Source organism: Muntiacus reevesi, chromosome 12, assembly GCF_963930625.1.
Source record: "Muntiacus reevesi chromosome 12, mMunRee1.1, whole genome shotgun sequence".
NCBI classification, from domain to species: domain Eukaryota; kingdom Metazoa; phylum Chordata; class Mammalia; order Artiodactyla; family Cervidae; genus Muntiacus; species Muntiacus reevesi.
Window position 1 is genome coordinate 76,376,040 of NC_089260.1, and position 26,880 is coordinate 76,402,919.

The 26,880-nt window shown below is 43.8% G+C and overlaps 2 protein-coding genes across 2 annotated transcripts in view; both read left to right on the forward strand.

Moving 5' to 3' along the window:
• The window catches only part of GLI4 (GLI family zinc finger 4), a 413,072-nt gene that overhangs the window by 320,970 nt on the left and 65,222 nt on the right, over positions 1–26,880 (forward strand). The gene's annotated exons all lie outside the window — the stretch shown is intronic.
• LY6L (lymphocyte antigen 6 family member L) lies at positions 21,244–22,847 on the forward strand. The gene is made up of 3 exons (XM_065902609.1): positions 21,244–21,316; positions 21,434–21,550; positions 22,621–22,847. Exons 1-3 carry the CDS (start codon positions 21,244–21,246, stop codon positions 22,845–22,847), a joined length of 417 nt encoding a protein of 138 aa, XP_065758681.1.

Genomic DNA, 26,880 nt, shown 5'->3' on the forward strand with positions numbered 1-26,880 from the left:
CTGAGTTCCACAGACTAACTTGCCAGAAACTCCTTCATATAATGAAGGTGAAACTCTTAAAGCTAAGAGTGAGGTCTTTCAAGAAGATCATATGGGGTGGTTCCAAAAGGAGGGGCTCTTTTTTCTGACTGGGAACCTCCAATGGAAGTTGGTTAACTCCTTACATGCCACCACCCATTTAGGAGAAAAGGCCCTCCAAAGATTACTAGAAATGTCTTTCAGAGGAACAGGCCTCCAAACAACTATAAGACAAGTGGTCTCCTCTTGTCCCACTTGCCAATTAAACAACCCCCAAGGAGCTTGAAGACCCCAGCTGGCCCAGTCTGTCCAACGATGTGGGGCCTATCCAGGAGAGGACTGGCAGATGGACCTCACCCAGATGCCAGTTTCTCAAGGGTATAAATACGTATTAGTCGTGATAGATACATTCACAGGATGGATTGAAGGCTTTCCCACCCGAACTGAGAAGGCTGAGGAGGTGGTAAAAAAAACTGCTCCATGAAATTATTCCAAGGTTTGGTCTGCCCAGGTCATTACAAAGTGACAATGGGACGTCATTTACTTCTAAGATCACCCAAGGGGTCTCTAAAGCATTGGGCATTACTTATTATCTCCATTGTGCCTGGAGGCCTCAGTCTTCAGGAAAAGTAGAAAGAGCCAACCAATTCTTAAAATCAGCGATAAAAAAGATTACCTAAGAGACCTCCCTGGGATGGAAGGAAGCTTTACCAGTAGCTCTCCTCCGTACCCGTATTGCCGCTAAGGAACAGGTTGGTTTTGGTCCTTATGAGATGCTATATGGGAGACCTTTTGTTTATGTCAATGACCTCTTCCTAGATCCAGAGGTTCAGAACCTCCAGTCTTATACCATGGCCATTGGGCAATTCCAACAGGATATACGCTTGTGGGGTATGAACCAGAACCCAAAAGACTCTAAGGACTCGCCACTATATGCTCCAGGGACTCAAGTCCTAATTAAAGTCTGGAAAGATGGGTCCCCAAAGGCTCAACTCCAGCCCACATGGAAGGACCCTTACCCTGTAATACTTTCTACTCCCACAGCAGTCAAGGGCCAGGACTGCCGGGGTCCAGCCTCGGCAGGATCCAGGGGGTACCCTCAGGATGAACGGCGTCGGCGAGAGAGAGAAGACACGTGAGACCAGCCTTGATAGGGTCAAGTCTGCGAGGGAGAGAGAGAGAGAGAGAGAATGACCAGACGGGGGTGCAGAGAGTCTGGAAGAGTCTGGCAATGCTTTATTTTTTACCATGGCTTTTATACCCTAAATTAGTACATTTCTAAGGGGAAGATAGTTTAACATTACCTCAGCTTGTCCTTCACAAAACCGGGGTGTGTTCTGCATATTTCTTTGTTTATGAGGGTCTTGTACATTATCTTCTGGCCTTGGGGCCTATTAACATTTTATGCAAGTCAGGTGAATGTAAACCTATTTTCTGTTTCTATGGTGACCTTAACTGAAAGGTAACAGTGTTATAGGGAAATAGTACAAAGTAGAATTATATTCTTGTTAATACAAAAATTAATCTTTCTGCAAAAGTTGTCAGTTGTGTTTATCTAAGAAGTTTACCCCATACTGACTCTGCGGCTTCAGTGAGGCAGCTTCTGCCTAGCACTCCTGGCTGACAATTATCAACCATCTCATTGTTACCACACTAGGGCTAAGTTCTTATTTCTCTAGATCTTTAACTATATTAACAATGGTTTCTATAACACAACCTTAGCACATTAAAAGCAAAAATACAGCAAGCATAAACACAGAAATCAAATCACAACCCAATAACCACCTATAGAATAATTTTTCTTATGTTTTCTAATAGGACTCCTTTACCCCTTAGAAGGGCTCTATATCTATTAGGGCTTTTATATAATCAGGTTCTTTATGCTATTTTATGATTAGGATATTATAAGCAATCATGCATTTTACTACCAAGAGCATAAATGCATTTGGCTAACAAACTACCAGCAAAGGAGTTTAAATTAAAACACTCCTTTCACCCTGAATAATCTCATAAAATACCACCACCTGGGAAACTTATTGATTAAAGTTCTAAATTGATTCTTATTTGGGAAGAGATCAGGGGAGGCCTTCCTGCCTGTGTCAGGGAAATTAGGGAGTAGTCCACTGAGGCAGGCATCAGAAAGACAGATATCATCTTTAAGGTGAGCGCCGGGGGCAGCTTTTCGAAATCCCTGAAAACCTGATCTGCCTTGCCTGCCAGGCTTTCTCCTCATGACCTTGTCATGGGTGGGATCTCATGAGCTGGCCTTTTCGAAAACCCCTGAAAACCTGATCCGCCTTGCCCATCAGGTTTTCTCCCCTATGGCCTTTTTAGGGGTAGGGTCTCGTGTGTTGGCTCCCGGCACAGGACATGACTCCTGGATTCACTACTCACGAGTCAAGCTGTGGAAGAAAACAGAAGAGGACACTCAGTACACCTGTGAGCCCCTGGGAGATCTCAGATACCTATTCAAAACTACAAATGAGTGCCATTCTAATGAACAACCCCAAAATCTGGTCTCTGGGGATAAGATTTCTCAAGACAGCTCTAAAGAGCCAACACAGCTTGGCAGAGATTGTACTCCAAAACAGACAGGAGATAGATCTTCTGATCCCTGAACAAGGAGGGACTTGAGCCATCCTGGCGATGTGAATTTGAAATTGGCTAATGCCCCTACTAGTCTTTGTTATGCCATACTGATGCTGCTAATGACTGTTCCATGTACTGTCAATTGTCTAACCTGTCTTGTCTCTGCCCAGGTCAAGCCATGAGATGCAGCACCAGTTCAACAAAGATAAAAACTACAGCCAACCACAGAAAACATCAGTCACCATTAGATGGACACCGCTATAAGGACTCTGAGGCCTGAGACTAGCAAGAGGGGGAAGCCCAATGCCCCTTGCCGTCCCAGTTCAGCAGGAAGTAGCCAGAGAGACCTCGACGCCCCTATTCCCAAAGAATTGGGCCTCCCATCTCTTGAGGGGGGAATGTTAGGTAGTTAGAATAGGGAAAAGGAGTCCAAAATGGCAGTGGCTAAAAGACCTGGAAGGGAAAGCCCACGAAAATAGAACAAAGGACGGTCCGAGGACCGGAGTGAGAACCTCAGATAAAACAAACAATGCTCCTGCCTAAGCCCAATTTGCATAGGAGGCCCAGGGGGAACAAAAAAAAAAACATAGAAAGAGGCACCAAAGCCCTCTTCTCTCTCTCTCACACGGTGGGGCGCTCTTCTCTTCCCATCTTTGGATCGAAGTGCCCTCATACCTCGAAGATGAATTTTCCTGCTATCATCTAAATAAATAGAGCTGTAACACTGAGCTGTAACAGTGATTTATTTAAGAGCTATAACACAGTCTGTCCTCTGAAAGCTGTGACCCGCCAAGGGACTTTAATGTCCGTCACTCCAAATCTTTGTTGTGACGAGACAAAGAACCGAGGAGCCTACACTCGCCTGACAATAGAATACTGAAAGAGAAATTCCCCAGGTCGGTAGGTGCCCAATATGCTACTGGAGATCAGTGGAGAAATAACTCCAAAAAGAATGAAAGGATGGAGCCAAAGCAAAAACAATGCCCAGTTGTGGATGGAACTGGTGATAGAAGCAAGGTCTGATGCTGCAAAGAGCAATATTGCATAGGAACCTGGAATGTTAGGTCCATGAATCAAGGCAAATTGGAAGTGGTCAAACAGGAGATGGCAAGAGTGAATGTCGACATTCTAGGAATCAGCGATCTAAAAGGGACTGGAATGGGTGAATTTAACTCAGATGACCATGATATCTACTACTGTGGGCAGGAATCCCTTAGAAGAAATGGAATAGCCATCATAGTCAACAAAGCAGTCCGAAATGCAGTACTTGGATGCAATCTCAAAAACGACAGAATGATCTCTTCGTTTCCAAGGCCAACCATTCAATATTACGGTAATCTAAGCCTATGCCCCAACCAATAACACTGAAGAAGCTGAAGTTGAACAGTTCTATGAAGACCTACAAGATCTTTTAGAACTAACACCCCCAAAAGATGTCCTTTTCAAAGGGTTACACACCACCAAATGGTGTATTACTGACAGTTCACACAATCCAGGTCTGCACATTCAAAGTGAGTAGTGAGTCGTGGTTTCAAAACAGTCAGTTAGCTAAATGTGAGCAGAGCAAGTGGGGCACAGGGCCACATGGCAGGAAACCATGCATCTTGTAAACAGTGGGTGTCTACAAGAAAACAAAGCAGATGAAGAAAGATGGGAAGATGTTGGAATCTCCAGAGTCCTAGAAAACGTTTTGCTCTTTATATTCTCAATAAGATCAGCCTCGCAGATAAGATGTACCCATCAGGCATGAAGGCATGACACTTCCAATCAAGGCTAAATAAGGATTCCCGCCCCCCCCCCCTGGGAAGGTGGAGCTGGGAAGAAATCAGGGAAATGTGACCCCAAGCCCTCACCTTCCCAGTGAGTATTCTGCGCTTAATTTCTCTACTCCACATAATCAACTTGCCAAAGAAACTCAGCATAGCTATTCACCCAGGTCTCCCACATTGCAGGTGAATTCTTTACCAGCTGAGCCACCAGGGAAGCCCAAGAACACTGGAGTGGGTAGACTTTCCCTTCTCCAGCAGATCTTCCCTACCAGGGATTGAACCCAGGTCTCCCACATTGCAGGCGAATTCTTTACCAACTGAGCTACCAGGGAAGCCAAAGTCACAAGTAAAAAGCAATCCCACCAAACCCTAGGGGACCCTAAGTCATCACCCTTGATCCCATAAAAGCAGAAACCAGGCCAGTGCTCTCTCTCTCCCCTCAAGACCCCACACTGTGCTTTCAGGGGCTCCTGGTAAGCCCAGAACTTGTGAGTAGTACAACTGGTCCTTTCAAAGCTCCCCACAGGTCATCGCTGCTGCTGGGCTTCCCTGGGACTCAGGTGGTAAAGAATCCGCCTGCAGTGCAGGAGACCTGGGTTCAATTCCTGGGTTGAGAAGATCCCCTGGAGGAGGGCATGGCAACCCACTCCACTATTCTGGCCTGGAGAATCCCCATGGACAGAGGAGCCATGGACTGTCCATGGAGTCGCAAAGAGTCAGACATGACTGGGCACAGCGCGTGCTGCTGCTGCTCACTGCCATCCCAGTAGGAACCATAGGGTTGGTCTGGCCACAGCACTGGGTGTTGACAGGTTGGGCTAAAACCTAACAGGTCATGGCTACCACTTTTCCCTTTGCTTTTATTTTCCCCAACTGTTTTTTCTCTTCCTGCATTCTTTTGGAATTATGGAATATTTTTCATATTTCCTTTTCTCCTTTATAAATATATTTCTTATATGATTATCACAATATGCATTTGTTATAGTCTACCTTAAGTTACTACTTTCACCACGTCCTGAACAGCTCAAGAACCCTGCAGAGCATAACTTTATTTCCTTCCTTCTGTGAATGAAAAATGTTGCTGCTGTATCAGTAAACAAAGGATGTTACAGCCCTCAGCCACTGCCACCACCCCGGAAGGTGGGCCCTGAGGGAACTCAGGACAGAGACAAACTCATGCCCACTGCCAAGCCCTTAGCTACTGCAACTGCCCCAGCGGTGCACCCTGAGGGGACTCAAGACAGAAAAGAACAGGATACTGGTCCTGGAAGATGAGGTGTCTATGAAAGGAATGATTGCAGTGAGCCCAGACTTGCATCTTCCCACACAGAGAAAAGCACCAAATTCCTTGAGATAACTGGTCTTTAATTAACAATCTTTTCAAGTTCTGACTACCTTATCTTTGTCAAAAAAAAGTCCTACATGTCCTGGCTCCTCTGAGAAGCTGTCCTCTGGGCTTGAAATCCTCAGAAATTCCAACAAACAAAATATCATTCTCAACTCTTCAGTTCAGTTCATTTCAGTTCAGTTGCTCAGTCATGTCTGACTCTTTGCGACCCCAGGAACTGCAGCACACCAGGCCTCCCTGTCCATCACCAACTCCCAGAGCCTACCCAAACTCATGTCCATTGAGTCGGTGATGCCATCCAACCATCTCATCCTCTGTTGTCCCCTTCTCCTCCTGCCCTCAATCTTTCCCGGCATCAGGGTCTTTTCAAGCAAGCAAAGTATTGGAGTTTCAGCTTCAACATCAGTCCTTCCAGTGAACACCCAGGCCTGATCTCCTTTAGGATGGATTGGTTGGATCTCCTTGCAGTCCAAGGGACTCTCAAGAGTCTTCTCCAACACCACAGTTCAAAAGCATCAATTCTTGGGTGCTTAGCTTTCTTTATAGTCCAACTCTCACATCCATATATGACTACTAGAAAAACCATTGCCTTGACTAGATGGACCTTTGTTGGCAAAGTAATGTCACTGTTTTTTTAATATGCTATCTAGGTTGGTCATAACTTTCCTTTCAAGGAGTAAGCATCTTTTAATTTCATGGCTGCAATCACCATCTGCAGTGATTTTGGAGCCCCAAAAAAAAAAAAAAAGTCAGTCACTATTTCCACTGTTTCCCCATCTACTTGCCATGAAGTGACAAGATAGGATGCCATGATCTTGGTTTTCTAAATGTTGAGCTTTAAGCCAACTTTTTCACTCTCCTCTTTCACTTTCTCAACTTTTAGGTCACACATTTCTTGTTTAGTCGACACTCCCCACTGTACTTCTGTTATCTTAGTACTTATTTATAGACATATGTTATAAACCCCACAAGATGCTACTGCTGTTGTTTTTCACTGTAAATATTCTTCCATATTTACCCCAATGTTACCAGAGGCAAGCCCACGTACCCAGCACACCTGGAGGCCAAACAAACCTAAACATCAGAGTTCGAAACAAGCAGTTTTATAGCAGGGCCAAGAAAGGCAAACAGGCGGATCCTCCTCAAAAAGCTGAACTCCCTTAAGTGTTTCAGCAAAGCATTTTTAAATATTTATTTTGTTGAAGTACAGTTGACTTACTGTGCAGTGATTCAGATACATATATATTCAAATATTCAGATATATATACATATACACACACACATATATTTGGTATTGAATATAGTTCCCTGTGCTATACATACAGTAGGACTGTTGGGGTCCTTTAATGGACCGGAACCTGGTGGTCCGGAGTCGACGATAAGAAAGTGAAAGAGAGAAAGAGGCTGATAGTCCCTGGTTTACACAGAAAACCAATAAAGCTCTTGACACAGAGCTTGCATCGCTCACGAAGGCACCAGGCGCCCCCTCGAGGAGGGGAAGGCACAGAGCGCCTTCTCTAGAGGGTCTTAGAAGTCCAGGCAGGAGCGTGTGAGCACGACAGGTCTCCACGCTCCAGAAAATCAGCCAGAGAGAGAGAGAGAGAGAGAAACAAAAACGACATGGGGACCTAAGCTCTGATGGAGCAAAGGTGCTTTAATGATTTTTCTGTGAGTATATATAGAAAACCAAATGTACAGCAACCGTTGCCAAGGGAACAAGGGATAATAATGGTCACAAGGTCAGGAGACAATCCATAACTCAAGAAAGGGGATCGAGACTGAGCAGTTTTGTCTTAAAGAGGATGCTTACTAAAGGAGGCCCAAGCCCATCTCACACAATGACCTCAGCTCCTGGGAGTAGCCTGATGCTCCGCTTGAAGAGGGACAAAGGACTCGAGAGAAACAGCACGTAGGAATCCTCCTGTTAAACACTCCCCGACATAGGACCTTGTTATTTATTTATAATATTTGTAAAAAGTGTTCTGACCATCAGAGTTTGTTTAGTTTTATCAATCTTTGCATGAAGGCAACAGTAGATGACAAATATAATTGTCAAGACAATTACCAAAATTACTGTTTCAGACCCGATGCTGTGAGTAATGCTTTGAAACTATCTGCGTGGGTCTAGCCCAGATAATTGATCAGCTAGCTAGTTGTTCAGCTAAAGTTTTCAAATTAGTGGAAGAGGACAGATTTTTAGAAAAGGTTTCAAAAATTTCTTTTTGTAATAATTGCACATTCAGAGAGGCATTATCATGTATGTTTTGTAAATGAAATTTGATTTGTTCCCAGTTGTAGGCACTATTATTGAAATGAACAGGAGTGACACAAAGTTGAGTAGAATTCCAATCACATTTTAGCATCACCTGTTTTTGTACCTTTATTAATTTATCTCCAACCCATTTGATGGCTGTTTTTAGTTCCTGTATTTCATCTTGAATATCCTCATCTATCTGAGCCTGAGTGGATAAAATTATGTGTTTGAATTGAGGTTTGTAAAGTAACACCAGTGATGGAAGCAGTGGTGCAAATAGCTGTTAATCCCAAAATGCCAAAAATCAGCCACCCAATGAATTGTTTAGATCGCTGGAACAATTTAGTAAGTAACCGGGAAGCAAGTCCAGCCATGGGACCTTCTTCCCAGGGCCACTGGAGTTTTATTAGTAACCACAGATTATGTTGAGATCAAAGAATCAAAAGTGAGTCATTTCTCAAGGAAATAGAGGAGTTAAGACAAGCTTAGACAATTTATGATTAAGTTAAGACAATTTATGATTTATGCAAGTTACAGAACATAAAGTCTTACTGAATTGTAAATTTCCTATAGCTATAACAAAAGGAAGTGGAACACAGTTTGTATGAAATATGATTGATTATAATGAAAGAAATAGTTTCTATGATTACTATTGGTCCCTGTGAAATGTCCAGTCCAAGTCCTAAGTTCTTCGGTGTTTGCAGCAAGTTTCCAGATGTCCCATTGTTTAGGCCCAATCTGTTGATCAAGGATGATTCGAGGATGAGGTGGGGCCATTCCATCGTCAAGCCACCCAAGAAGTCCTCTGTCATGGTAATGCTCCATTGTAGCATTCCATGCTACTTGAGTAACATAACTTGAGTAACATAACTTGAGTAACATAATCACCCATGGTGCTGTTAATATCTTATGAGCAGTTAGATAACCACATACCATGGGGTCCCCAATCGACAATTGTATGATTAGCCATAAACACTGATTTTCCTGATCTGGCCTGACTTTGTCCCAGTGAACAGGAATATATTTAAAGTTCTTATTAGTAAACCCTTTGCACAGTGGTCTTTGTTCTTTCCCTAATTCTTTCCCTAAAGTTTCAGTAGTATAAACATGGCTGATGGACAAAGAAAGGGCAGTAAATAATCCAAGCAATGTGTGGATGTTCTTTTTTGGAGGCAGGACAAAAGCCCAAGTTTGTCGATTAACACTAATATATAATTTTGTTGGGCCCATGCATAAAGGTAGGATTTCATAGCCTAGAGAAATGTTAATTAGTCTTCCTTCTTTCTCAGGAAGAGAGGGCCCCTCCAAGCTCCAAGGAGGGGGCATATGTGTTGAGTCATTAGTGGATACGATTGGTCCCAAATCTGTCCATTCTATGATCTACAATAAAAAAGGAGGGTTAGGTACATAAGCCCAATAAGTGTGATCAATCAAGTCAGCCTGAGTGGGGGAAGTAAAAGCAAGCAAAGCAAGCATAGTTAAGAAAAGTATTTTCAGAATTCTGAGGCATTCCCTGTTGAGAAATCAGATTTTCTGCTTGATCAGTAAGGGTGTTTATCTGTCCCCAAGTAGGGAGATCATAAGGTCAATGACGTCAATTGTGTCTTTTGGAAATTTTTAAAGCTGCCATGGCTTGTATTGGAATTTCTTCCTCCTGGGGTTTTTGTTGTTTCATCTCTAGTTTGAATGCTGGGGGCCCCCTTAGGTTGAATCTTCTGAAGACGAAGCCATGTGAGTTCGTTGGATCAATCTGGAGAAATAGAAGCATACCCCTTTCCCTGTAAGATTAGTTTCTTACATTTCCATTGATTAGTTAACCTATCTTGATATCAAATAGGCAAAGGAAGGGAGATGTCCTTTAATGTTTTGAAATGTTTTTCTGCTTTTGTCAAAATACCTCTTTGCAGTAAGTTTAAAAAATTTAAAACAAATAAAGCTAAATTAAAAATAGTTATAGAAAGAAAGGAAAATGACAATGATGAAATTGATATTCCTAGGAAATATTTCAGTCCAAAAAAAAATAATAATAATAATCTAGAGATCTGTTTTGGGACTGGTATTTGGCTGTGCTTTTGAATTAATGGGTTGATTTCCTCCTCATTCAGTACATATATTTTTTCTGATATAAAGAGAAATGGGATCTGACTGTGTTTTAAGCGGTTTGTGTTATTTGGGGCAAAGGATTAGAAGCAAATATTCAAACATCTTTTCCTAAGTGAAATTATTGAAAAGCTGATGCAGAGCAACTTGACAAATGAAATGTTGCTCACATCCAAATATTTTTGACCTTGTCCTTGGAAAAGAAACGCAGCCTGGCAGCTGTTGAATCTCTGTTCAGTGTGTTAAAGAAGGTGATTATACTTTCAAGACAGACCTGAAAAGGTGAATACTTTGCACTTTTGATACTCTTAGGAACAAATAATTTATTCAGGAAATGGTGTCCTTTTTTATGTTGTTTTTGTTTTGTAATGTGAAACAGGCATGGAAGTTGATGTTATTTTAAGAATCTTACAGACTGGAAACAGAAATAAAGCTATATTAACAGTAGTTATAGGCTTAAAGAATATATTGCATTAGAATCTAGTAAAGTTTGCTCTGGATAAGGAAGATAAAAGTGTTCCTGTGTATTCCCCCTTATTTAATTTTTTATTTGCAGTTACAGTGTGTGATGTGTTTGTTTAATTATGTCTTGTGCTTGTGGACTAAAAGGAATGTCTGTGATCTATTTAATAGAGAAGGAATGTAAAAATTGTTTGAACTGTTTAGAAATACAGGCAGGGCCATTGTCTGTTTTCATAGAATTAGGTGTTCTCATTATTGCAAAGTAAGTTGATAGGTGGGTTATAACATGTCATGTAGTTTCACCTTGGAGAGGTGTAGCCCATATAAAAGAGGAATTTGTATCAATCGAGACATGTAAGAAGGAAGAGGAAGAAAGTTCAGGGCAATGAGTTAAATCCATTTGCCATAAAATTTTCTTTCATTTGTCATAAACCTTTTTTATATTTTTGTACTCATAATTTTATTTGCCATTTCTTATATCTTTTTATTAAAAGTATATATTTTACTTTTCTTTAGCAACTATGAAGTGTCTTGTATATTAGTATTTTATAGATTGGTGAATATGTTTATTATATCATATTATAATATATATATTATATAATACAATATATAATATATTTATTAATAGTTTGAAATCTCTTTAGTTTTTCTGTAAGAAAAACTTTCTGTAAGAGGAAGTTAATGTTCAGTAATTAATGTTTTAAAACCTTATTTTGTTTGGAAATGATGTAGCTATTTAATAAACTTTTATTATTTAGTTTAGTATAACTCTAGAAATTTAAGTTACCCCAATCCTGAGAGATTATTTTAGATTATAATAATATATTATTCTATTAAAAATATAATTATTAATAGTTTATCTAAAAGTTTTAATCTTATTTATATATTTATACATATGTAAAGAGTTACCTTTCTGTTGACAAATTTAGTTTACCTTAAACCTAGGCATAATAAAAGTATTATGCAATATTGATGATTTAAGACATGTCTTAATTAGATTAGCAAACAACTGAATTTAAATAGAGCTCATTAACTTCATATTATCCAAAAACAAAGACATACATTGAGACATAGATAATTTTAGATACACAGACAGAGGTAGTTTTCTGTTTGAAATATCTTTTCTGCTTTAAAATATCTTTTATATATATATATATATATATATATTTTTTTTTTTTTTTTTTTTTTTTTTTGAGTTCCACCAATTTGTTTATGGCTGGAGTCCTAGATAGAGTGGGCTGTGTATCCCAAGGACATGATAAGAGTTAACTTTAGGTTTTTTCTTTGGCCTGTTTTTGTTTTCCAGGCAGAACTGGAGCTCCAAAAAGTATTTTAACAAGTTAACCTTTTCCTAACTGCACGTGTAAGAAGAATCGGTTTTGTAATTTCAAAAAAGATTTTCTTTTAATCAGTTTTCTCTGGAGTCTAAAGAATATCATGGCCATTCAGTGTCAAAAATATCATTTCTCCTTTTTGTAGTTATAGTATATTATTAATGATATATGCATGAGGGAATTGCTGTCACATAGGAAGTAAAGCCTTGGCTACAAAATTTTGACAAATACTAGGACTGTTAAGCATACCTTGAGGTAACATAGTCTACTGAAATCTTTTATGAGGCCCGATATGATTAGGATAAGGGAGAGAGAAAGTGTATCTCTCCTGGTCTAAAGGGTGTGAAGGTATATTAAAAAAGCAATCTTGTAAATCAGTGATAATAATGTGCCAATTTTGAGGAATAGTAATAGGTGATGGGATTGCTGGTTGTAATGTACCCATAGGTTTCATATACGCATTAACTTTTCTAAGGTCTGTTAAGAGATGCCATTTGTTAGATTTCTTTTTTATAATAAAAATAGAGTTCTAAAGAGAGTAAGATTCTTCAATATGTTTTAATTCTAATTGTGTGTCTATAAGTTCTTTAGTAGCCTGTAATTTTTCTTTCATCAGGGGTCATTGCTCTGTCCAAATAGGCTCATCTTTCTCCCAAATTATTTTAATAATTGTTTTGTTTGTTAAATAAGCAGTGGCCCCTAGGAAAAATGTGGAATGTATATTTGAGTTTGCCATAGCATAAGTCCCTTCCTATTAGATTAAGGGGTGCATCTATCACATAAGGTCTTAATGTTGCAGGCTGGCCTTTTGGTCCTTCATATGGGTAGATTTTAACATTTTTATAAACTTCTTGTACTTTGGTTTGAGAAATTTCTGCAATTTGGCAAGAGATTTTTTGTATAGGCCAGGATTTGGGTCATAAGTGTTTGGAAATAATAGTAATATCAGATCCAGTGTCGAGGAGACCAGAAAATCTTTTACCATTAATTTTGATACTTAATTTTAGTTGGGCATACTCAGATACCAATGATGTCCATAAGGATTGTTTTTGATCTGTACTGTTGAATCTATTTGTCCATACATTATTAGAGGGGTTAATAGAAATGTAAGATAAAAGAAGTAATTGAGCAATTTTGTTCCCCTTTTTTGAAATGCCATAGAATCTGAAATGACATAATTTGAATTTCTCGTTTATAATCTGAATCAATTATTCCAGGGTGAACAGTAATTCCTTTAGAAGTCAAACTAGATCGGCCAAGCAAAAGACCAAAGGTTTGTGGGGGCAGGGGTCCAAAAAGTCCGGTAGGTACTCTAGAAGGGACTGCTTGAGGGTAAAGAAAAAAATCATTTAGGGCTGGTAGCACTACCAGATGTTGAGGGTTTGAGGGAAAAGATAGAATTTGCCCCTGGTTTTTGCTGTAGGGGACCTGGGGGGGGGGGGTGTCCCCTGTTTGGAGTTTCTTGGAATAGGTTTTCTTTTAATATCAAATTTAGATTTACAATCTTTGGCCCAATGCATTCCTCTATGGCAGTGAGGGCAAATTCTTGGAGGTTTTTTATTAGCCTTCTTAGGGCAGTCCCTTTTTAAATGGTTTTTATCTCCACATGTAAAGCATCCTTCATTTCTCTTTCTAAAGATAGCAGCCATTGTCTCAGCTAGCATTTGCATCTATTGAGATACTGATCCTAGATTGTGACAAGCCTCCAAATAATCAATAATAGCCCCACTCTCAGGAATTGGAGCGATAGCTCTTTGGCATTCCTGATTTGCATTCTCATAAGCAAGTAATTTCTCTAGCTGTTTTTTGACTTCTTCTCCAATTACAGTATGGGAAATAGCAGTTTCTAATTTAGCTTAAAAATTAGCATAACTTTCATTAGGTTCCAAAAAAGGAGAGACTTTTGGAGTTGAGCCTGTTGTCAGAGGAGGAGCATTTGGAGCAGCCGGGGCAGGGCTAGTAAGAAAATTTTGAAATATTTTATGCTCTTCTAACTGGGCCTTTTGTAAAGTTTTCTCATTTAATTTATATTCATGTAATAAGTGTTCTGTCTGTTGTTGAATATTGAGAGGGCTAGAATTTACCTTGAAATGGCAGAATTACAGCTTTAATGAGAGCCCATAGGGGCTAGAAATCAATTGGAATATTTTTTCCTTGCTTGGTGGCTTGTTCAACATTTTTTTTGACCTTGTGCCAAATTTATAAATCAAAATGCCTCTATCAGGGAACCAAGGATTACATTTAACCACTGTTTGAAAGCAAGCCTCTATTCATTGGCGCGAAACCATAAGTCCCTGAGTTTTAAACAAACAGTGAAGTAAAACAGAGAAATGATGGGGCTTTCCAGCCGTTTGACCTGTGTCTTAGTACTTACCGACTTCAATAGGTCCAGACCTGAATAGGCCCCTGGAGTCACTCCGTCCGAAATGCCACGTATACCAGTGTCCGTGTTCTGGGCGCCACTTGTTGGAGTCCTTTAATGGACCGGAACCTGGTGGTCCAGAGTCGACGATAAGAAAGTGAAAGAGAGAAAGAGGCTGATAGTCCCTGGTTTACACAGAAAACCAATAAAGCTCTTGACACAGAGCTTGCATCGCTCACAAAGGCACCAGGCGCCCCCTCGAGGAGGGGAAGGCACAGAGCGCCTTCTCGAGAGGGTCTTAGAAGTCCAGGCAGGAGCGTGTGAGCACGACAGGTCTCCACGCTCCAGAGAATCAGCCAGAACGAGAGAGAAAGAAACAAAAACGACATGGGGACCTAAGCTCTGATGGAGCAAAGGTGCTTTAATGATTTTTCTGTGAGTATATATAGGCTGTGGTACAAGAAGTTTCTTAACGACAATGATAAAGATCAGAAAACCAAATGTACAGCAACCGTTACCAAGGGAACAAGGGATAATAATGGTCACAAGGTCAGGAGACAATCCATAACTCAAGAAAGGGGATCGAGACTGAGCAGTTTTGTCTTAAAGAGAATGCTTACTAAAGGAGGCCCAAGCCCGTCTCACACAATGACCTCAGCTCCTGGGAGCAGCGTGCTGCTCCGCTTGAAGAGGGACAAAGGACTTGAGAGAAACAGCACGTAGGAATCCTCCCGTCAAACACTCCCCGACATAGGACCTTGTTATTTATCTATTCTGTATATAATAGTTTGCATGTGCTAACCCCAAACTCCCAATCCTTCCCTCTCCCAACCCCTCTCCCTTGGCAGCCACAAATCTGACCTCTACAGTAAAGCACTTTTAAAGTCAGGTGAGGGAGGAGGTCTCAGGGTCTATTATCAGTTTGGGCACAGTTCTCTGATAGGTTGATGCATGGGAGGGGACACGGTAGTGGGGGGCGGGGTGGGAGGAAGGACCATATTGTCCTGCTCCATTTCACTAAGACCATCATTTTGGCTTTCAGCATCTTGATTGCATTATCACCAGCTGGGATGACATTCTTTGCACTTATCCTGCTAAGGATTTTCTGTGATCCATGAATCTGTGGGTTATCTTTTATGAATTTTGAAAAATATTACATCTTCAAGTATTTATTTAACCCCTCTTTCTTTCCTATGGCACTCCAATCTCATGTAAAGTTAGACCATTTAACTGAATATCACAGGCTCTGATGCTCTGATTAAATTTTTTTCTATTGTTTTTATTCTAACTTTCCCTTGGGCTATTTTATACTGTCCTGTCTCTACCTATGTTCATAGTGTCTTTTGCTCCTAATTCATCCAAACGAGTTCTTAATTTCAGATATTTTATTTTTTACTTTCTGAATACGATGGCTAACTGGGTGTATTAACTTGACTGAGCCACAGTACTCCAATATGTGATCAGATACTATTCTGGATGTTTCTGTGAGGATATTTTTGGATAAGATTGACATTTTTAAAATATGTATTTATTTATTTGGGGCTGCATCAGCATTAGGGATGTTTATTGCGGTGCACAGACTCTCTGGTTGTGGCTCAGTTGCTCTGTGGCATGTGGGATCTTAGTCCCCCCTCCAAGGAATTGAGCCTAAATCCCCTACATTGCAAGGTGAATTCTTAACCACTGGACCAGCAGGGAAGTCCGAGGACTGACATTTAAATTGGTGAAATTGGAGTGAAGCAGGCTGCTCTCCATAATGTGGGAGGGCCTCATCTAATCAGTTGAAGGTCTGAATAGCCCAAAAGACTGATTTCCTCCAAACAAGATGGAATTCTGCAGCAGTCTTTGGACTTTAACTGTAGCATCAGCTCTTCCTGGGTCTCTAGCCTTCTGACTGTAGGGGAATAGAATTTGCCACCCTAAAATATGTCTCTTTGGCATATTAGTTGTTTCAAACTAGTTATTCTCTGGGAAACAGCAGACATGGGAAGGGCTCTGAAAACCAAGTAGGAGTTGACCTTTTGTAAGAAACATTTACATGTATAAAGGCAATCTCCATTTGGGATGACTAAATATCTAGAAACTCATACTGGTGGAGAGCTCAGTGACTGCATCACTGCATCACTGATCTGCATCATTGATCGATCCCCCCTTAACTGACTCTCCCTGCCTTCAATAACCTGTGTTTTTCTCTGGCTGAGGATGGTATTAAGGTGAGGGCTTCAGCCACTTCAGTGAGTTACTCAGCTTCCCTGGGTCTCTCCCATGTAGATGTGGCACTACACTTCTGTTTGATCTCCTGTTAATCTGTCTCATGTCAATTCAATTCTTAGGCTAGCCAAAAGGGTAGAGGAAAATTTCTTGCTCCCCAACACAGCCCACCCTGGAGTTTTTTAACTTGCAGCCTCCCTAAGGTCATGAGCCCCATCCTTAAAATAAACTTTTTGTTTACATACACATTCTATTGGTTCTGCTTCTCTGGAAAATCCTGGCCAATACATGGTATATTTTTTCGATTTGTTTTATAAAGTCCTATTCTCTGTTTAAACTCTCAGTTTTTCAAGTCTAGTATTGAACACACTTAACATAAAGTCCTTTCCTGCTGACTCCATTATCTGGATCATCCCTGGGTCTTTCCCCCTATTGTTACTGTCACCTTCCCCCTATTGTTACTGTCACCTTCCGGCGTTGTATAAATAAGAGCCAGAGGCCACGAGTACTAAAAGGTCTCTACTTTCCTCTTTTACCAGATCAAGTACACGAGGTGTTCTCCAGGTCAGCTTCATCAGAGTCGAGCTAGGTTGGGCTGGACCCCAGAGTTAGGAAGGCGCATCGGACCTCCCATCCCTCTCCTCTCAGGCTTCCAGCACACCTTCGTGCCCTTAAGCCTCCCACTGCCAACTCCCGCTGCCTTACTTCAGACTCTGTCGAGTCTCTTCAGAGCAAGATCAGCTATGTGTTCGGAGCAGACCTCTTTCCTCCGGTGGGAACTTGGTCCTGAGAGCTGTGGGACCGCCGCAGGTGCCCATCGTCCTTATACGCGGCCCGCCCTGAGTACCACCGCCAGCATGCGAGACCCTGCGCGTGCGCCGCGGCACTTTCCCAGAACGAAGCATGCGTAGCCGACTCCGCCGCTCGGCCGGGTGTTTGGGTACAGTCGGGGTGGTGGCTGGCGAGGCCCCCGCAAGACGGGGCTGGGGGCCGCGGAGGCTCAGCTCCCCACTTCTGGAAGCCAATCCACTTGGTCCTTGGTCCTCTCAGCTCCCCAGCACATTTAAATATGACAGCCGCAACCTGCCTGGTATTGCCTTCTCGGTCCCGCGGTAGAACGTGACTGCCGGCCTCCTTCGTCCTGACACATCCCGGACGCCCTCTGATGGCCACTGAGTTTTATGTTTACCTTGCATCCTGACTCATTACTGATTGTTTTCGAAATTTGTTATTTGTATTCTTTGTTCTCCAGGATTTCCAGGTATACTACCACCTCATCTACAGATGGACCTGATTTTACTTCTTTCCCCATTCTAAAGCCTCTAATTAATATTTTATAATTATATCAGTGAATACTGACTGAATTTCAAATAGTGATGGGAATACTTTTCTTATAAGGTGATGACTTTAAGAGATTATATTTTTCTTGAATATTTTTAATTGAAGGATAATTAGTCTATTCCAAGATACTTCAAAGTCTATAGATTTAATCCTATGACATTTATTTTCATATCTATTAAAAGGATGAATTGTATTAACAAATTCTGTGATATTTAACTATCTGAATCCTAGTAATATATCCTACTTTTTCTTCGTGTATTTTCTTGATGTACTGTTGGATTCTGTTTGTTAATATTTCTTTAAGATTTTTACAATGATAAAAGATGTTGGTTGTAATTGTCTTTCTTTTTACAATTTTTATTAGGTTGGTTATCAATATTATACTGGCTTTGTTAAAATAATTTGGAAGTATCTTTTATGTTCTCAAACAGTCTGTGTCATTAGGAATATTGGTCTTTGAAGATTTTGTAGAATTTGTGAATTTTGTAGAATTATTTCAGATTGTGAAATAATCTGATCCGGGCCATTTGTTCTGGGATAGTTTCTTATGTTTATTTTATACTGAAATTGATCTCTCTTTTTTTTTTTTTATTCCCCCGGCCCCACCTGAAATTGATCTCTTAAAGCTTTTCTCTCAACTAGGATAAATTTTGCTTAAGTGTATTTTCCTAGGTAGTTATCCACCTCATTTGAGGTCCTATATTTGCTTAAGGGTATATGAAATAGTCTGTTATCATTTAAAATTTTGTCTTTCAATAATGGCTTCACTCAGTATTTATTATTTGTATATTTGTACTGCCCCTCTTTTATTGATTCGGTTAGTCAGTTACTTATCTAGTTCTTTCAGTTTTTCAGAGAGCCAGATTTTTGCTTTATTAGTCATGTCTGGGTGTTGTTCTCTGCACCATCTACTTCCACTTCCAGCCTGATGATCTTCTTCTCCATACTCTCTTCTGCTGGCTTTGGCTCCTCCCTGCCCCTCCAGGATTTTTGAATTGGGAATTTGAATTCGTGTATTGTCATTTTTTTTCCCTTTTACTAAAAAAATCAAACCTCAAGTTTTTAAAAACTTTTCTTATAGTATTGATGCTTGATTATATTCTTGACTATATTTAAAATACTTGGTTCAAATTTTATTTTCTTGAGTTTTTCTTGTTTTAATAATTTCTGCATCTTGAGAAGTCTGATGTCAACCTTTTTTTTTTTCTCTCTTTACATATATGGTGTGGAGGGGGGAGTTGCACTAAAGGGTGCTTCTGTATCTTTTACATTTTTTACTAGCGTAGTCTTAGCACTCACTTTTCTGGGTCATTTTTCCAGAACAGGTGAGCACTTTTAGTTTGGAGTTAGGTCGTTTTGTCCTCTTGCTTGCCGGCCCTCATGCTACAGCTTCCAACTTAGGGTCTCACGTGCCTGCCCCCTTGGAACTCTTAAGTGTGAGCTCACTTCTAAGCTGGTCTACTTACAGAGACCATAAATGGAGATTTTCCTCCAGTCGTTCCTCACGTTCGTCATTTTTCATCTCGTCTTCTTTTTATTGCCTATTGTTGTTCTGATGCAAGGTGCTCCTTCACACTTTCAAATGTTTTAATTCGGGCAGGAGAGTTTTATTCTGCTCCCTAGTTGGATGCCGGGGACATTTTCCAGGAGCAAGGATTTATCTTCTCCCCGCAGATTCGCGCGCTGGGTCGCGGCCTGCAGGCGCGGGGTCGCCCTCTTCCGGCTGCGCGGTGAAGTGCAGCTGCCCCTGCGTCCGCGCTCGGGTGGTGGGAGGGGTGGGTGTCCACCAACGTCGAGAGTCTGTCTCTCTGGCTGCCGCAGCTCTGAACTTCCCCTTCTCCCTCCCTTCTTTCCATGTGCCACCAAGCCTGCCAAGGGTGTCACCTCCCCCCCCCCCCCCCCACTTGTCTGCTTCTGAAGAAAGGATGCGTCTCCCACTGCTCTCAGCTTGCAGTACCAGGAGCCGTCCAGGGATCCTGCTCCCGAGCTGCGGGGACAGCAGAGGCAGGCAGAAATATCGCTGGGGGCCAGGACCTGCGTCCCCGGCCCAGAAGAAAGGACCTTGCCGAAACATGAGCTCACAGGTGGAGACTCACCCTTCCCCAGTGGGGCCAAGGCTTTAACTCGAGACTACCCTGAGGCGTGGGGTCGTGCAAAGCTGTCCCGGCCGCCCACCCCACGCCCACCCAGCCTGCTTAATCACACCCACATCCAACACCACCCTGCGGCTTGAGGTCCCAGACTCACATTCAGTTGGATCACTGCATGAAAGGGCAAACGAATAAACAAGCAATGTAAACCAAGATCCGCGCCCCAGGCGGGTCCAGTCCCGCCCCTTCTGGGCCCACCTCCAAGCCCGGCCCACACCCGGCCGAAGGCAGGACAGCTAGAGGGGCTGGAGCGGTGCCCAGTAAAGGGACCGGAGGCTCTGGGTGCTCCACCACCCCCGACGTGGAGGCTGGGACCTGCCAGGCAAGACGGGGCGGGGGACAGTCCTTCTGGTTGGACCACTGGGAGGGGAAATGATCCCAACCAGCTGCACACCCTGGTCAACAGCCAGCACATCCCCTCCCTGCGGTGACGGGAAACTGGGCCTGAAGGGGGTGCTGAGGCCTGGTAGTCGCTGGTGGAGGTGTTGTAGAGGTCACTTGGGGGCCAGAGGCAGCCCCTCTCAACCCCCCTTTGCCTAGTAGTCACCCACTTTGTCCTTCTACCCACTCTCCTGCTGGACCCTGGGGGCAGGCATTCCCCTGCTGCAAATCCAGATCTGGGACCCACACCCTTCCCTCCTGCTCCTCACAGGTGCTCAGCAGGGCATGATCAAGGAAATAAAGGCAAGAAGGAAAAAAGAAAGCGCCTGGGGAAACATGCAGGCAGGAAGTGGTGTGAAAACCCACCTAGCTACCAGACACCCAGGTGAGAGCCTCTGGGCTTTGGCTCTGCATTCAGGGTGCAGCCTCTGGAGACTGGGTCCCCTGGAGTCAGAGAAGAGTGCGGCATCTCCTGCCACACCTGGACTCAGGCAGGGCCCCGAGAGTTGCCGGTCTCCAGGTGAAGTTGGAGGGTTTGTTACAGGAAGAGAAGGAAGTACCCACGGGGTGGAGCCTGACGGAGGGGGTGAGCCACAGAGGAGACGCCTTCCCTAAACCCCCTCTCCCCTTTCTGCTCCAGCAGGAAGCGGCCATCCTCACGGACCCCAGGAGACCCTCCCCAGAGCAGGGCTGACTTTCCTGGAAGGGCAGTTCCCTGCAGTTGGGAAGGGAAGGGGTGGGAGGAGGGGTCAGGATGGGAGAGAGCGTCCCGTGAGAACTAGGATCTGATTGACCTCAAATGAGGGGGTCCAGAGCAGAGAGACCCAGAGGATGGGCGGGTGTGACTTGGGGAGCTCTGGGCAAAGCCTTCTTCTCTGCCCCGCCTCCCTCCTCCACTCCCCCTCAGGCTAAGCTGGTGGTGTCATGGGGGCACTGGTTCTAGCCCTGTGGGCTCTGCTGGTGTCTTTGGACCCTGCTGACGGAGTCAGAGAGCCAGGTAAGGACGGCCCTGTCAGCTGCGGGGGCTCCTGGGGGCGGCGGGCACATCCCGCGGCGACGACCCTTAGCTGGACGGATGCGCAGCGCGCTCCTCCGCACTGGTGCTGCCCAGCAGGGAAGAACCTGAGCTGCTACCAGTGCTTCAAGGTCAGAAGCCCGGAGTTTTGCTTGCCTACAGCGTGCTCCTCCACTGACCAGGTCTGCATCTCCCACAAGTTGATCATCACCCTGAGTGAGTACTTGGCCAGCACGGAGGGGGACTCCGGGAACTTGGCACTGGATCCTTTGGGGTCTCAGTGGGGAACTGATGGAGGCTCCCCTCAGGGGACCCCGGCCTGTGCCCGCCTTTGCCTGATCCCCATCCTGAGCACGGGGGAGGGGCCAGCTGCTCAAGGTTGAGCCTGGGGGCTTCTGGAGGGGGCTTCTGGAGAGGGTTGGCCAGTCTCTATCCTTCTCTGGGGTGTCACTAAACCATGTGCCACTTGGCAGCCTGTGATATGATGTAAGGCAATGCGTACAGTTGTCATATGTGTGCGTGCTCAGTCGCTCAGTTGTGTCTGACTCTTTGCGACCCCAGGGACTGCAAGCCGCCAGGCTCTTCTGTCTTGAATTTTCCAGGCAGGAATACTGGAGCGGGTTGGCATTTCCTACTCCAGGGGGATCTTCCTGACTCAGGGATGGAACCCGAGTCTCTTGCATCTCCTGCATTGGCAGGTGGATTCTTTACCACTAGCACCACCTGGGAGGCCCCGTGCAATTGTCATATAGACAATACAATAAGGTTCAGCATAGTGAATACCATACATGCAATAGATACAGCACACACACACACAGAACACAACAGCACAGCGTGAGGAGGAGGTCTCCTCCAAGACGACCTTTTCTTCTGCAACTGGGTTGTTCTGAGTGTCCTGCTTCCCTCCGGAGCTTCCTTCCAAGGTCTCTGCACATCTCTGAGTGAAGGGGGGACAGAAGCCCCAGCTGGGAACAACCGGCTCTCCGGTCGCCCTCCCTTTTCTCTCTGCTCAGCTTCCTCCATCTCCCCAGAACTCCCAGGCCCCCGACTGCCTGGGTGTCCAGGCTGTGCGTGGCTTCAGGGAAAAGCCCAGACCAGGGCCAGCAGCCCTGAACCTTGCCTTTGCTGTGACCTTGAAGGCGACCTTGGGCAGCTGTGCTCCCAGTGCTTCGCAGAGCCTGGCCTGTGAAAGGGTCAGGAGGAGGTGTCAGTGCCCGCTTGGGGACTGGCCTTCGCCGCCCACCCTGGGCTCTTCCTCCTCCTGGATGCTGTCCCCTTCCCCACAGGACTACGGGTGAAGACCCTGCTCAGCAAGCGTTGTGCCCCCAGGTGCCCCAACACCAACATGGAGTTCAAATGGCTGTCGGACTCCAGGGAGCTCAGCAAGATTGTCCGGCAGTGCTGCTCCAGATCTCTTTGCAACGGGGCCCCCGTCCCGCAGGAGGGCCCCTGGGCCCTCTCCCGGGGGCTCCTGCTTCAGGTGGGCCTCAGCCTCCTCTGGGTCCTGCTGTGAGCACCTTCCCTCAGCCCAAAGCGCACCCTGTCCCTGTCGCTCTCGAGACCCTGGGTGGGACATGTCCCTGAGGTGGTCGGAGGTGCCATCACCTCACCATGGGCCTGACCACCTCTCCTGTCCCCAGCAGGGGCCCTTCACTCACACAGCCTGGGATTGTAGCTAGCCCCCGCTGTGTTGGAGGGGAGTGGGGAATGCACATTTCTCAGCTTGGGGTAACAGCCCCTGCCCTGAATGGATGGTCCAGGTGCCGGTATTGTGAGAAAAGAGGTGGGGAAAGCCAGAGGGTGGCTCTGACCTGCTCTGTGCTCTCGGTCCCTCCACGCCCACCATCCTGGCCACCTCTGTCCCTGGCTCAGGCAGAGTCCTGCAGGGGGACCGTGACCATCACTCCTTCCAGAGACAATAAAGTCACTGCTTGACCACACACCACCACCCCCCCCCCGCCTCCTCCTTGTCTCTACCCGCTATGCCCAGATTCCAGCTCTTCGTCCAGCTCTCAGCAGACCTCTGTGGTTGGGATGACCCGGAGGTCTTTGGATGAGAGTCCCAGAATGCCCACCTTAAAGAGGGGCCTCTCTCCCCTTCACTCAGGGCGTGTATTTTCATGCTGAATTTAAACCCCGTCAGGTCCCCTGGGCTGGCCAAGCAGACTGGTCACCATCTACTGCTCCCGTCTCCCCGTGTGAGGTTCCTGGCCCACTGAGGCATAAGGAATCTCACTTCCTGAGTTTAGGCAGGTCCACAAGGCCAGTGCAGAAGGGAAACGGTCACCCGGTAGAGCTGGGGTCTTCCCTCCAAGCTAGGATCTGTGTGTGTGACCTGGGTCAGAGGCCACCACGCCCTGTCTCCCCACTGCCTGCTGTGCAAGCCAGTCTTTGCTTCCCTCTCCATGGAGAGGGGCATCTTGAGGGCTGAGCGTCCTGGTCTCTGTTCTGGACAGGGGGCCTGAGACTGTAGGCCTTCTGGGCACACTCTCAGCTAGAAATCAGAAACTTTCCTGAATAAATGGATAAATGAGTAAAGAATGAGTGAAGGAAAGATGAAGATGATTGACAACCACATGAAAAAGGTATTCTTGAGCCATGAGTAGCTGTCTCATGGTGGCTGAGCAGGTGGGCTGAGAAGAAGCTGGAGCCGTCCTCAACCACTCGGCTTCCCCCAGTCCCTCTGACCTGCGATAATGCTGGATCACAAGCCTCCTGACACCACACCTTCCCGCTTTCTCCGGGGGCCTAGCAACACGTGGCCACCCAACCCAAAGCTGCTCGGCGCCAAGGTGCAGGCACCACTGTAGCCATCCTCAGCTTCAGGATTTTTGCTGCAGATTCTTGGGCCACTGGAGTCTTTTTTCACAGTCTCTGTTGGGAAACTCAAATCGAGCTACAGCCTCCACTCCAGCAGGTGTCCAGCTTCGTGCCGACACTCAGATGTGCCCAGTGCTGTCTCCATCTAATCACGCCTTGCCTTTCCCTTCTGCCGCACGTCCTTCATAACTGAGTTTCTGACTCTCTTAGTTTGTACTACCTTAACTTTAACTATAAAATGGATTTGGTGAGCCAACGTTCATAGATTCCCCATCCCCTGACCTCTGTTCACCGGATCTGCCTGCAGGGTTCTCCCTGTCCTCGTCCTGTCGTGGGACCTGATCCCACTGATGGAACCTGGGTGTCCCCCAGATGGCCCGCAAGAGGTCGGGGCTCTGAGAAGGCGGCAGCGGAAGGACTGTGAAGACCAAGGAAGGAGCGCCGGTGTGGGGGCATCCTGCCGCCGCTTCCACTCCTTGTGCCCTAAAGAGAGACCCGAGCACTGCGCGTTCCCACCCGCCGCGTGTGGTCCAGCCGTGGGTCAGGCCGAGTGTGAACGCCACACGCCACAGAGCCCAAAGGACTCTGCTGTCCTTCACAACCTGTTCCCCGCCTCCAACCCCACCAAGGTCTCCTGCCTAACCTTGAACAGAACAGTCTCATACGCTCACGTTGTTCCAAATGTCCAGATTTTTATCATTTAACAATAAATTACCCCACAGGCCATGTTCTCTGACCATATCCACTTAAACTAAACATCTATAACAAAGAAGATAAACTTTTAAATCCCAACTATTTCCGAATCGTTACATTTCATTAGTTCATCTGTTGAACAAGGAATTATAATATTATTTTTTTTAATTCCTTCAACTGAAGGATAATAAAATCAGGACAAACCTCTATTTTAAAAAGAAAGTGGGCAATGCAAGGAAAATGGGTAGATTACAGGCTTATGTTATGAAAGAAGATGTGCTGAAACATCAAGAAACCATGTGCTTAAATCTAGAACCTGGAAAAAGAAAAATTAAACCAAAAGAAATCAAAATTAGGCCAAGAGTGTGATTTAGTGAAATAGGAAACCAAAATGAAATAGAGAAGATCCACAAAACTGAGGAACTAACAAGCTGTCTTGACTGTGATGGTGGCACTATCAGTGTTTACATTTGTCAAGCTCAACAAACTGTCCATTTCAACGGGGCGCATTTTCTTGGGTATCAATCACTTTAGCAGAGTTGATTGAATTGTCACCAAAGAGTCATTGCATGGAATAGGTATGAATATTCAGATGCAATGAAGTATCTCCTAGTGAAAAATACAGATTACCAAATTTGACCCAAAAAGTAAAATTTCCAAGTTCCTTTTACAAAGTAAGCATAATACTGATAGCCAAACCTGACGATGATACTAAAAAGGAAATTAGAGCATCTTTTGAATGAGTGCAACAATCTTAAAAAAAGTAAAATATTAATAAACCAAACTCAACAGCATATTATGCAATAACATGACTGTGTGTATCAGCCCTGGAGGCAGGAGTTTAAATGTATAGGAAGGTGCTGGATACAGTCATACAAAGGTGCTGGACAGGATCGGTACTTCCTAACATTGTATTTGAGACACAAGCAAATGAAAATAAACAAGGAAAACAAGTAGAGGCAAGAGAATGTGGGAATTACAATCTCTATTGCAACTAAATATTATGTTTCAAAAACCCTAAAAAATCAATGGTAAAACTAGCAAAATCAATAAAAATCATACAATAAGTTAGTAGAATATGAAACTGAAGTGAAAATCATAGCCGTTTTATACACAGGCGATAGACAACCAGAGGCTGCAACGGGAGAGAAGTTTTTATTTACTATTGGAGAAGAGGGACCTAATATTTAAAAATAAATCTGACTAAAAATATGCAAAATCTAGAGGAGGAAAATTCAACAAACTTCCAAAAGATGCAGCAGTAGCTTTGAACAACTGTAAAAACACTCCTTACTCTAAATATCATTAAAATGTCAGTTCTTTCTAATTTATAAGATTTTTAATTAATGTGATTACCATAAAAATAACAGTGGTCTTTTTTTCAATTGGACAAGTTGAAAGACAGGTAAACAAAAACATTCAAAATCAGTTAGGAAAAGAATTAAGTAGTGGGAGTAATTTGTACTACCAGAGGTTAAAATATAACTTCTAAGAAAAAAAAATTTAAACAGTGTGTTACTGTCCTGTGAATGGACAATCAAATGAAGTAGAATAAAAAGACCAGAAATATACCCAAGAACATATGGAAATTTAGTGTATGATAAAGGCGGAATCTCTACTCACTGGAGCAAAGATGAACCTTTAAAAAATAATTGCTTTGTGAACAAATAAGTGACTACTTGGAAAAAGTCAAAATTGGATCCATACCCATGCATCCATACATCATACCTGAGAATAAACTAAATATTAAACAACTAAAACTATACAAATACCCAGAGAAACAACATGTGAGTATCTTCATAACCTGGGTGTGGAAATAGGCTTTCTATATATAATTCAAAATCCAAATGCAAACAAAGAGAGGCTGATTTGTTTACATACAAATATAAAGATTTTTCAAGACATACACACCACCACCCCCAGAGGATATAAACAAATTAAAAAATTTAGGGTGAGGGAAGGGGGCTGAATTAAATATGAATGATACATGAAAAAAATTAACAAAGATATATGAGATAACACATAAATATAAA

What these genes read in the sequence shown, in the direction of transcription:
- LY6L (XM_065902609.1), top strand. Translation starts at nt 21,244, where the DNA reads ATGGGGGCACTGGTTCTAGCCCTGTGGGCTCTGCTGGTGTCTTTGGAC. An exon ending in TGACGGAGTCAGAGAGCCAG is followed by an intron (nt 21,317 to 21,433) that starts GTAAGGACGGCC and finishes GCTGCCCAGCAG; the next exon opens with GGAAGAACCTGAGCTGCTAC. An exon ending in CAAGTTGATCATCACCCTGA is followed by an intron (nt 21,551 to 22,620) that starts GTGAGTACTTGG and finishes CCTTCCCCACAG; the next exon opens with GACTACGGGTGAAGACCCTG.